This window comes from Muscardinus avellanarius (genome assembly GCF_963383645.1).
Source record: "Muscardinus avellanarius genome assembly, chromosome: 2".
NCBI classification, from domain to species: domain Eukaryota; kingdom Metazoa; phylum Chordata; class Mammalia; order Rodentia; family Gliridae; genus Muscardinus; species Muscardinus avellanarius.
Genome location: NC_137787.1, coordinates 187,327,294 through 187,339,365, shown reverse-complemented (window position 1 = coordinate 187,339,365; position 12,072 = coordinate 187,327,294). Strand labels below are relative to the sequence as shown.

Below are 12,072 nucleotides of genomic sequence, written 5' to 3'. Positions count from 1 at the left end.
AGCTGTGTGATCCTCCTTTCTCAGCCTCCCAAGTACTGGGATTACAAGCATGCACCTGTGAGACACCTGGCTTCTTCCTGAATATTTTTATATATTCTTTTTTAAATTTTTTATTGGTGCATTGTAGTCATACATCTTAGGGAGTGCAAGATGGTGGAGGCATATATGCACACAGCACCCAAGTAGCTCTTACCCAGTTCCCGCCCCATTTCTTCCCCCTCCCTCCTTCTCATGTTTGGCTTAGTTATCGTTTTCCATGTTCAACCATGGAAGAGTATCTTGGAATTTCCTTTTCTAACCACTCTTAAGAAACTTCAGCCTTGGGCATGTATGCAATTTTTCAGATTTACCAAGATAACTTTTTTTTCCAGTGGTACAGGGGATTGAATCTGGGACATTCTACCTCCAATTTACACCCTGGCCCTTTTTGTTTATTTTGTTTTGAAACAGGATCTCATAGAGTTGCTGGGAGTCTTGTTACATTGGGAGACTATCCTTGAACCTGTAGTCCTCCTGTCTCAGCCTCCCAAAAACTAGGATTACAGGCTTGTGCCACCATGTCTGGTTTTAACTTTAAGCCTGATTACCTAAGAGTGGCCCCAGAAATAGACTAGCTTTTTCTCCAGAAGTGTTTATTCAGAGGTTATACCTGAGTCTCTTAAACCAGTAAGATGTCTTTACTGTTCTTCCTGTGTTTTATTCCAGTTGCTCCTGACTGGAGCCAGTATCGCATGTGTGCAATTTTCCAGACCCTTAGGAATAAGTGTGATCCTGGAATAGCTTTTCTTAGCTATTTTCCTCTGTAATTCTCTTTTAAGCTTCTGGGTGCTCTGCCACTTTTCTTGCCGCTAGTATCATGGAGCTTCCTGCCCCTTCATAATAGCTTTTTCTAAGATCTTTATTAATTTCCACAATGTCCTTAGATATGAACTAATCTACACTATGATCAAAATGAAGTCATTCTTCTCAGGCAGAGATGTGGATCTCTGTCCTTACAGCCTTCCTGTCTTCTTACTTACGCAGAACATCTGTACCATTGTATTGAAACTGAATTGTTTATACAGAAAAATGCAGGTATACCCACATATATATGTTAATAGAAATAAGCCTGGCTTGGTGGTGCATGCCTTCTATAAATCTACATATTAAAGACAATTTGCTCTTAACTCAAGGACAGAAAAATGGAGCTGTGGAAAAATTATAGATTTAAACATGAAAGTCCAGAGTAAATCTTCCTGAAGATAATGTGGATTATCTTTATGATTTCAGAGTAGGAAAGATTTCTGAAACAGGACATAAAACCAATAGCCATCAGTTAAACTATGAATAAATTGAATTACTGACTACTAAAAATAAGGACTAACTACATTCTGTTAGAACATACCATCCACAGACTACAAAGTAAGTCACACAATGTAAGATAATATCTACCTATATAACCAAAAAGGACTCAACTCTTAGAAATAAAACTCTTACACATTAAGGGGAAAAAAAGATGTTCCAGTAAAAAAACTAGCAACAGATTGAACAAACAAGTCAAAGAAAAGACTAATGAATGTATCAGAGAGTATTGTGTATCATTAGTGATGACTTTATTATCATTAGCTTGTAGAAAAGCATATTAAAACCATATGCATGCATGCACCAGGATGATTTTTTTTCCCAAGGGGTATCCATTTTATTGGAAACTTTAAATAGTCTTCAGACAACACATAATGCCTTCCACCAGGATGATTTAAATTAAAAAGTCTGATAATACATACTAAGTCCGTGAGGTAATAGAATGCTTATATATTAGCAAGAGGGAGTGAAAATGGCAACTGTTTTGAAAACTTCAGCTGCTTCTAAACTTAAACTGCTTTGCAGTATTCTGAATTGAGAAAAGTTCAGATATCCAGCAACAGGAAAATGAATGAAAAAGAATGTATTCATACCATGGAATTCTGTACAGTACCAAAAATAACTACAGCTACAGGAAAGAGTATTGATGAATCTCAGATTATGTTGAGCAGGAAAAAAAGCACAAAATACTATATACTGTTTGATTCCATTCATACGAATTTTTAAGTAGACTAACTGTTGAAGTGAGTAAAGTATATAGGAAAGCAACAATGTGTTTACCATAAATGGTAGGGTAGTGGGTGTCTTCAGAAAAGTGGGAGCATGCTGAGCATGGTAGCCCACATTGTAATCCCAGTACTTGGGAGGCTGAGACAGGAGGGTCACAGCTTCCAGACTGGCGTAAGCTACTTAGTGAGGCCCTCCACAACAGAGTTTCAGAATAAAGAATAAAAATAGGACTGGCAGTGTAGCTTGGAGGTAGATGCCCCTGGGTTCAACACCCAGTATCACACACACAATGAGGGAACATGTGGTGATTTCCTTACCTAGGTGGTAGTTGTATGGTAGCTTGATGCACTGAACTCTGCGTTCTTGTTTTGCATGTTTTTGTGTGTTTCACACACTCACAAAAAGAAGTTAATTAAAATGTTGTATTACCCAGGAATCTTTATGCAGAGAGATGAAGCAGGTAGAGTTGCTAAGACGATTCTTTTCAGTCTGTTTTAGTGATATACCACAGTCAGTACAGTCATCCTGGGAAGACCGGCATTGCAAGGCAGCATAAGGTGTAGGGAGAAACTTGATGGGAAAGAAAATACGTTCAGCTGTAAAAAGGTATATAAAATATTAGACCTCTTAACCTATAAATGTGTTTTGCAGAAAACAAGTGTTCATAGTCGGCTGGGGGTTATTTATAACCCTACATCAAAAATAAATGAAGAAAACACAGTCATTTCTAGAGGAGTTTTGGCAGCGTTTCTTACACAGAGCAACACCCATTTGAGGCACTTTCTCGAGAAACTGGCAGAAGAAGAAACTGCAGCAGCTATTTACTCTGGAGACAAAATGAAAACATCCCTTACTGAGGTAAGTAACTTCATTTGAAATAATATTAGTGTTGCAGATTTCACAAGTATGAATGAGTGTACTTGGAGGTATCATGTTAGTGAAGAAATCCGTAAGTATGATTGACTGAAAATTACAAATATTCCTTATACATGGGAAGCGACTTTCGACACGACAGGACTTCGCATGGAGGCACTTGACAAATCAAATTCTATATATTTCACTAACCCTTTCTTGATCCTTAAAGCTGTGGCATTCTAATTAGGATCTGTACTTGAGTGAAAAATTGGAGATTAAAGAATTATGTGATTGATTCTTGAATAGCTGGAATTGATGTACTTTTTGAAAGTGGAAAATTCTAGATGAAGAGAAAAGTTAGACATGTAGGGGGTTGAAATAAATTTTGTACATGCTAAGCAGGTGATGGCTGTTGGACACTGGAGTGGAGGTGTTGAGGTGATAGTTGAGTAAATGTGTTTTGAATTCAGTGTGGAGGGACAATATCTTGTCTTCATTTAAATCAGTATGAGAGTCGGGTGTCGTCATCCCAGTACTTGGAAGGCTGAAACAGGAGGATCGCAGGTTCGAGGCCAGCCTCAGCTACTTCATGAGACCCTCTGCAACTTAGTGAGACTGTTTCAAAATAAGGAATAAAAACTAGGCCTGGGGGTGTAGCTCAGAGGTAGAATGTCCTTGGTTTCAATCTCCAGTACCACACACACAAAAATCAGTACGAGAGACATCAACATTATATGATGTTTAAAGCTAAGACATTGGCTTACCTAGGAAGTGAGTGGGAGAGTGAGGAGGACGAGGATAGAGGGCAGAAAACTGAGCTCTGGGACATTTGAATATGTAGGAGTTGCTCCAGTGAAGAAAACAGATGGTACAGCCAGCGAATTAGGAAAGTAACTAGAAGAACATGGATCCTGGAAGCCAAGCAGAGCAAGTATTCCTCTAAGTAGGAGGGAATGGTCAACTGTGCCAGGTGTTCTTAAAATGAAGCCTCATATCTGGCCATTATATTCAGTACGACAGTCATTAGTGTCTTTGACTAGAATCGTTTCAGTGGAGTGATAGGTATATAAGTAAAATAGACTTAGAGAGTAGGAAGTCAGGAAGTAGAAACTATATCTCTTTTAAAGGAATTTTTCTATACAGGAACAGAGAAATAGGGCTGTATCCAGAATAGGACTTACAGTCAAGGAGCGAGTTTTGTATAATAATGGGAGTAGTTTATTCAAAAAATGAGAAAAGATAAATACAAGCAAAGTTCTCAAGTAAGTAGGTAAAAGGTGTTGGGTTCTGATACACAAGTGTATTAGTCTTAAGAACAGAAATTGTTTATCCTGTGTGTGTGGGCGGGGGGGTACTGGGGTTCCTGGAAACCTTTCTTCTATCTCTGGGCTACACTCCCAGACCTATTTTTTTTTTTTAGACAGGGTTTCCTAAGCCAGCAAGGCTGGCTTCGAACCTGCGCCATCCTCCTGTCTCCGCCTCCCAAGTGTTTATCCATTGTAACTGGAATAAAAGGTACAATGAATAGGTATGTATACAGAACGGTAGATGTATTTAGTGGCAACAGGCTGAAATATTTCTCTTCTGATTGCTTTTACTTTCTAAACCAGGACATTAGCTACATATTAGAACAGGAGGGAGTGTTCTTAGAGGTTTGAGGAGAGAAGAGAAAATGTCAGATATTTTGCTATTCTGAAAGTGAAAAAGCGAGTTCAGAACAGTAGTGTAGGAAGATTTCTGATCTTGCTGAAGGTTAGCTTTAGGTTAATGGGTATATGAACAGGCAGTGAGATTCGCATTGCTTGCATGTTTCTCTTACAAGACTCTGTTTCACTCTTTGCATGCAGTCGTAGAGTGAGGCTGAGCCAGACCTGGGACTTTGCCAGGTGAATGTGGCTGAGAGGAAGCATTCAAGGGGCCTAAGCATGAAGAAGTTTTGTTACAGTGAAGAACCCAGGATAAAGCTCAGTTAAAAGGGAAATTATGCCATGTGCTGAACAATAGAAGTGGTGTTTTTGTGGATTGAAAGTTTAAAAAAAGACTGGTCAAGTCATGGGGAGGCATAGCTGAAGGCTGTGGATAGGGAGGAGATGAGGAAAATGAGGATTGGGGAAGCAAGAGTTTCCAGGGCTGCGCTGTTTGATGCTGTAGTCAGACTGTGTATGGCTATTTTATACTTAAAGGAGATTTTCATTTAGTTGTCATGCTAGCAACTTTCAAGTGCTACATAGCCCTCTGTGGCAGTGGCTGTGGCCACCATATTGGGCAGTAGGATGGAACATTTCCTTCATGGCAAGATCACTCAGCAACTTATAAAAACCCCTGTGTTTCAGGCCCCACCTGATTTTACCGAAGTAGAATCTACATTTTAACAAGATAATAAAGTGATTTGTATTTAATTAAAATTTGAAACATTCTAATAGAAATGGTGTATCTCGGAGGTATAAAGTATAAGGAAACTACTTGAGGTTGATTTTCTATGAATGTCAGAATTTTTTACTTTGACCAGGGGTTGCTTTCAGTACATTTCCAGAAGACATTTAAAATTGGTCTTCTGGGGATGATGCAGTGGGATGAGATAGTATATTTCTATTTTAAACATTAATTTTTAAGTTGAGAGCACTAAAATAGTGCTGCTGAATCCAGAATTTAATAGAGATCTTTTTTTTTTACTTCTTTAACATTAAGTTCTACTTAAATTGGTTGAGTAATCCCAAATTCTCAAAAACTGAATAACAAACTTTATCTACTTATAACAAGATTTAAACATACTATAGTCACTTGGCAAAAGATTCTTTTTTAAATGTTCCAGATGAAAATATAAAATCACAATTTAGTATAATTTTGAATTTTATATTAATAAAGGTAGGTTTTATTAAAATTTTATGTATTTATTGTCTTCTTATTAAGTTTCATCTTTTTAACTTGTGTTTAGGGGATGGATAAGAACTCTTTTGAAAAAAAATACAACACCATTGGAGTGAATACTTTCCGAACCCACCAGTTGTTCTGTCAGGATGTACTGAAGTTGCTTCCTGGAGAAATGGGCATTGTCAGCAATGGGAAGGTAAGGAGAAGCGGCAGTTGCCTTCTGTCATCTGTGATGGTGATGTACTGGATCCCAGACGGTTTCTGCTACGACACTCTGGTGCTCCTGTGGTGAACACACTAGTCAGGACCCAGGGTAGAGAAAGCGGTGCAGGAGATTGCACCCCATCTTCCTGTCCTTCACCTCCTCCCTATCCATGCCTGAGGATGCAAGGACAGAGGTGCTCTCGACGCATCCCACTCTTACTGTGTTCTAATGTAAGGATGAGAACAAGCAGCGCACGTTCGAGCAATGAGAAATGTGGGAGCAACCACATTGTTATACCTTTTCTTCTTGTTTATGTCAAATTACAGGTACTTTTGTAAATTTTGAACTGCAAAGTAATATAAATTGCTACTTCTTTATTAACATCTTTAAAAAGCTATAGAAAAACACCCAGTCTTCCTCTCACATCCTAATTGAACTCACTTAATAACTTACTGTTTTACCTTCCAACCCTTCTTTTTACCATAGACATTTTCTTTTACATACATGATTGTAGTCCTACCAGTGTACAATTTTATGTCATTTTCCTTGATATATAGCAAGCATATTTTGTGATCACTCTTGATCAACATAGACAGAATAAGTGAATGATATCACTTAGTATGATAGCACAGTAGTTTGATTTTGTTTTTTATGAATTGCTTAAGTAAAATTTTATACTATTATGTTATCTTCTAGAAGACATATAATATAACTTTTCATTTTAAGTTCTTAGGACCTTTAGAAGAAGATTTCTGTGAAGAAGATTTTTACTTGTTGGAAAAGATAACATTTAGTAACTTAGCAGAGAAAATTAAAGACACGGTTGAAAGTATGAAAGTTGACTTTAAAAAGTAAGTATTTAAAATCCTAACTTACCTTAGAGTTTGGTATTTTGCATATTTTCTTTTTAAAATTCGAAAATATGCTGGGCATTGTGGCATATGTCAATAATCTTAGTGCTTGGGAGGGCGAGATAGGAGGATTGCAGATTCGAAGCCAGCCTCAACAACTTCTTAATACCGTGTTTCAAAATAAAAAACAAAAAGGGGCCGGGCGTGGTGGCAAACGCTTATAATCCCCGTGCTTGGGAGGTGGAGACAGGAGGATCACACTAGTTCGAAGCCAGCCATGCTGGCTTAAGAGACCCTGTTTCCAAATAAAAATATAAAAATAGGTCTGAGAGTGTAGCCCAGAGGTAGAAGGGCTTCCAGGAACCCCAGTACCACCAAAAAAAAAAAAAAAAAAAAAAAAGGTTGGGCATGTAGCTCAGAGGCAGAATGCCCCTGTATTCAATCCCCAGAACAAAAGAAAGAAAAATGAGAAAATATTTCAAATAGGCCAGGCATGGTGGTGCACGCTTGTAATCCCAGAGCTTGGGAGGCTGAGACAGGAGGATCGCACAGGTTCAAAGCCAGCCTCAGCTACTGAGTGAGGCTCTCAGCAACTTAGTGAGACCTTGTTTCCACATAAAGTATAAAATGGGGCTGGGAGTATAGTCTAGAGGTAGAAAAGCCCCTAGATTTCGCCCCTAGTACCACAAAAAAAGAAAATATTTCAAATATACAGACAAAGATGTATCCTTTAGAATACAGAGAATATACAAAAATAATTAAACATGCACTTACCACCCCAAACTGTAGATGTTGGTTTGATTGCCTTTGATCTTAATCTTTGTTTCTTACTTAATCTTTGCACCCCATCTCCTCCCTTCCCCAAGGAGGAACAATTTTTCTATAGGTTGTATGGATGGTCCCCTTATTTGTGTTTATACTTTTGCTTGATAGGTACGTATCAGTGTTTATTGTGTTGAATGCTTTGACTTTTTAAGAGAATGCTACTACACTGTAAGTTTTCTTTGTAGAGTCTACTTCCATAGGAGCTCTAACCATACACGTCGAGCCTTTCTGGAGGCATTAATTGTAGCACCAACTATGAAGCATTCCCCTCCTGAAACCCTCATGCGTTGTTTCTGTTCTGTTTATCTAGCGCAAGTGACCTCATCATGAAAATCGATGCCCTTCTTTCCTCTTTGCCCAACTATGCGCCTAGGTATGATGTCACGTTTGCAAAAGAGAGCCACAGGTGAGGGGCAATGGTATCTGTTTTTTCTGTCAGTACATGCCAGCTCAATTATTGTTACCATTTGTTTTCATTACATCATCAAATTTAAAGTAGAAATCAATTTTTTTTGCCAGAAAATAAATGTGTTTGACAGTATGAGGAGAAGAAACTCCAGGGCTGGGGTGCAGCTCTGCCTTACACATGTGAGGTTCTGGGTTTTTGATCCCTGGCACCAAAAAGAAAAAACTCCAGTTAGTAATATACACTAGTAAATAAAGGATGAGACAAATAGATAGGAAGTTTTAGGTAAATTATGCTTCACGTGATTGTAATGTCTTTCACGCTCTTGATTATTTGTCATTTTTTAAATATCTCAGAATAATCATTATGTATAATATTTTCTTTTTTGCAATGTATAAAAGACTCAGTAACTAAAGAGTTCCGATTAACCAACATAGGGGTACTTGTACACCGAGTTGTTTGCATGTATTTTATTTTTTTTTGGGGGGGGGGTGGGACCCAGGAGCATTTGACCTCTGAGCTACACCCCCTGCCCCCTGCCCTACTTTTTTGAAACAGGGTCTCACTTACTTGCAGAGAGCCTCATTAAGTAGCTGAGGCTGCCCGAGAACTGTGATCCTCCAGTCTCAGCCTCCCGAATGCTGGGATTACAAGTGTGCACCACCATGCTCCGCTGCATGTTTTTTATAAAATTTCTTTTCTTTTCCCCAGTGTGGTGGCGAGACAGGAGGCGGAGACAGGAGGATCGCCCGAGTTCGAAGTCAGCCTCACTGGCTTAAGAGACCCTGTTTCCAAATAAAAAGTATAAAATAGGTCTGGGAATGTACCCCAGAGACAGAAGGATTTCCAGGAACCCCAATACCACCAAAAATAAAAATTTCTTTTCTTTTTTTGTGGTACCACAATCCCCAGTATAAAAAAAAGAAAATGTGTAAAACAGTTAGTATAAATCTATTTTTGTTGTAGTGATAAGTTTAATTATTAATTCTTCTAAAATTCAAATTAGCTTATAAGCATATTTTAAATTTGACAAGGTTATAAAATAGAAGGCTTGCAAAAGGAATTAGAAGAGGATGGAGGTAAATTGAGATCACAAAGTAAAGAAAGAAAAAGCAGAATTATGTTTTTCCATGAAGTATCTCTTCTGAATCTTTGCATTACCCTATTCACTTCCCTCCAGACAATGTGGATTTTATGTTCTTCTAACATCTTTGCCAAAAGCAAAAATAGCGATCTTAACCTGTCACTCCATCATCCCAGGAATTTACAGTGACACATGTGAGTTGTGTAAGAGTAGACAAATCCAGGTGTGATGGCACACTTGTAATCTCATTACTTGGGAGGTTGAGACAGGAGGGTCGCAGGTTCAAGGGCAGCCTCAGCAAGTAGTGAGACTCATCAACCTAGCAAGACCTTGTTTCCAAATTAAAAAAAAAAAAAAATCTGTGGACATAGCTTGGCGGTAGAATGCCCCTGGGTTCAATCCCCAGTACCGTACACAGAAAAAAGAGTGAAGCATCTGGGGGGGGGGGGGCGGAATGTTGCAGTTATGACCTTCCTGCCTGCTATGAGTACACTCATTATTCAGATTCAGTGTGACTGTTCTTGGGAAGAAGATAAAGAAATTTCTGCCTGGAGCCTTCATAAAGAAAATACTGTGTAATGAACAGTATAGTCAACAGCATCCTTAAAATAGACTTGACTTATTTTGTAAATAGATTGATAGCACCATAACAAAATACAATTCAGAGTTTTCCATTGCTGTGGCCTGCTTGAAATTTGTTTAGTATATCTAGGAGCCGATGAACTCTACATACTTTAAGCAGTTCTTCATTACTTTTTCTCCTGACCTAAGCGTCAATAACTATTGATTGTCAGTATGCTTGACATGATTCCTCCAGGCTAATGGCCTATGAAGTATATCAGTAGTTTCTTGGCAGTCAAGTACAAATCCGTGACCTTAAATAGGTGATAAATGTGGAGTTAGCATCTTGTTAATGTTGCATGAAAAAAAATATTCTACTTCATTCTTAGATCAGTTGATCTAATACCCACTAGTAGGCTCAGGATTCTGCTCAAAAATATGACATGACTCTCTACCAGCACACACATAATTAGATGATGGAGATTGTGGAATTCTGACTCGTGATCTAATGGAATTAGCAGTCAATTTATGGGAGAAACTTAAAGTAGTAATAAAGAGATGCATACATAAGCCATAATAAATCACCTCAGAAAGCAGCCATAAATTTTTGAGTGGTGCTACAAGTATAATAGTAGCTTGTCAGTTTTACACAGGATAACTAGAGGAAGCAACAGTTGTAGAGAGTCATATTAATACTAGAACAGCTGACTTATGACTTATTTCTAGCAGTAATTATTTAGCAAGAACTTTTGTCTGACTGCCACTATTTTGGCATAATTACATCACATGAACTACATGTAAAATAAATGTCTTTCAGTTCTTAAAGGACCCATATCTCAATCGAATGTTTACATTAGCTTTTAGTTGCTAAAGAGTAAATTTTCTCACTGCAAAAAGCCATTCCATACCAAAGACTAATATTCCTGTAATTTTACATTTTCAACTCTTGATTTGATAAGCATTTTCTTTCTATAATATGTAAAATATATAATTTATTCATCCTACATCTCAAAAACATTTTCTATGTTGTTATAGTATTAGGACAGTAATTCCATTGGAATAATTTTTTACTCTAAATATATACTATTAGCTCTTAGTTATATTAAATGTAGAAATGATTCTCTCTCATTAGTCTTTTCTGTGCTTGTAATGTTTTCCCATTTCCCTTTGAAGATCAATCCATCTTTTTAAAATATACTTTTATTGGCACACTGTAATTATACATTATAATGAAGTACAGAGTGGTAGGCATGTACATGCACACAACACTTGGTTAAGTCTGACTTTTAACTTAGAATTTAGATTGATGAAAACAAAATGGAAAGAACAGAACAAAAGTGAGAGGAGGAAGATTAGGGTCAACATGATAAATTTGAGTATGTTTCTGAGCTTTTCTGTTGTAGTATGTTTATTTTAAGAAATACTGAGTGAGCCTGGCGTGGTGGCGCACGCTTGTAATCCCCGCCGCTTGGGAGGCGGAGACAGGAGGACCACGCAGGTTCCAAGCCAGAAGCACTGGCTTAAGAGACTCTGTCTCCAAAAATAATAAAAAAGTATAAAATAGGTCTGGGAGTGTAACCCGGAGGTAGAAGGGCTTCCAGGAACCCCAGTACCACCAAAAAATAATAATAATAATAATACTAAGTGAGACTTTTTTTTTTCCAGTAGTGGGGATTGAACCCAAGGGCATTCTATCTTCAAGCTACACTCCCCCAGCCCTATTTTTTTTCTTTATTTTTGAAACAGTGTCTCACTAAGTTGCATAGGGCCTCCTGACATAGCTGAGGCTGTAGGTGAATCCACATTCCTTCTGTCTCAACTTTCTAGGTACTGGGACTACAAGCATGCGCCAGCACACCCAGCTGAGACCTTATTTCAAATAAAATGATAAAATGGGACTAGGAATGTTGCTTAAACTTTCTCTGGATTCAATCCCCAGTAAACACACACACACACACACACACACACACACACACACACACACACACAGCATTTTGACATTATTTGTTATATGATCTGGGATGGTTTTAAGGTCTTAAAACTGTGACAGAGCTGGGCATGAGCCCATGCTTGTAATCACAGTACTTGGGAGACTTAGACTGGAGGGCTGCAGGTTCACGGCCAGCCTCAGCTACTTAGCGAGGACCTCTGCAACTTAGTGAGACCCTGTTTCAAAGAATAAAAATCAGGTTGGGAGTGTAGCTCAGAAGTAGAATGCCCCTGGGCTCAATCCCCAGCATCACACATGGGGGGAAAAAAAAATTGTGACAGACTTTACAGTAATAGTGGGTAATATTGTCATTTTTCTAATCTCTTGTTTGTAATATTTTTGTTTCATTTCCTT

At 38.1% G+C, this 12,072-nt stretch overlaps 1 protein-coding gene across 1 annotated transcript in view; it reads left to right on the top strand.

Moving 5' to 3' along the window:
• The window catches only part of UGGT2 (UDP-glucose glycoprotein glucosyltransferase 2), a gene marked incomplete at both ends in the record, with an annotated part of 131,674 nt that overhangs the window by 76,252 nt on the left and 43,350 nt on the right, over positions 1-12,072 (top strand). The window contains 4 exons of the mRNA XM_080689494.1: positions 2,722-2,928; positions 5,861-5,992; positions 6,728-6,852; positions 7,988-8,083. Coding sequence (XP_080545620.1) covers positions 2,722-2,928; positions 5,861-5,992; positions 6,728-6,852; positions 7,988-8,083 — 560 coding nt within the window. The remainder of the gene's footprint in view (positions 1-2,721; positions 2,929-5,860; positions 5,993-6,727; positions 6,853-7,987; positions 8,084-12,072) is intronic.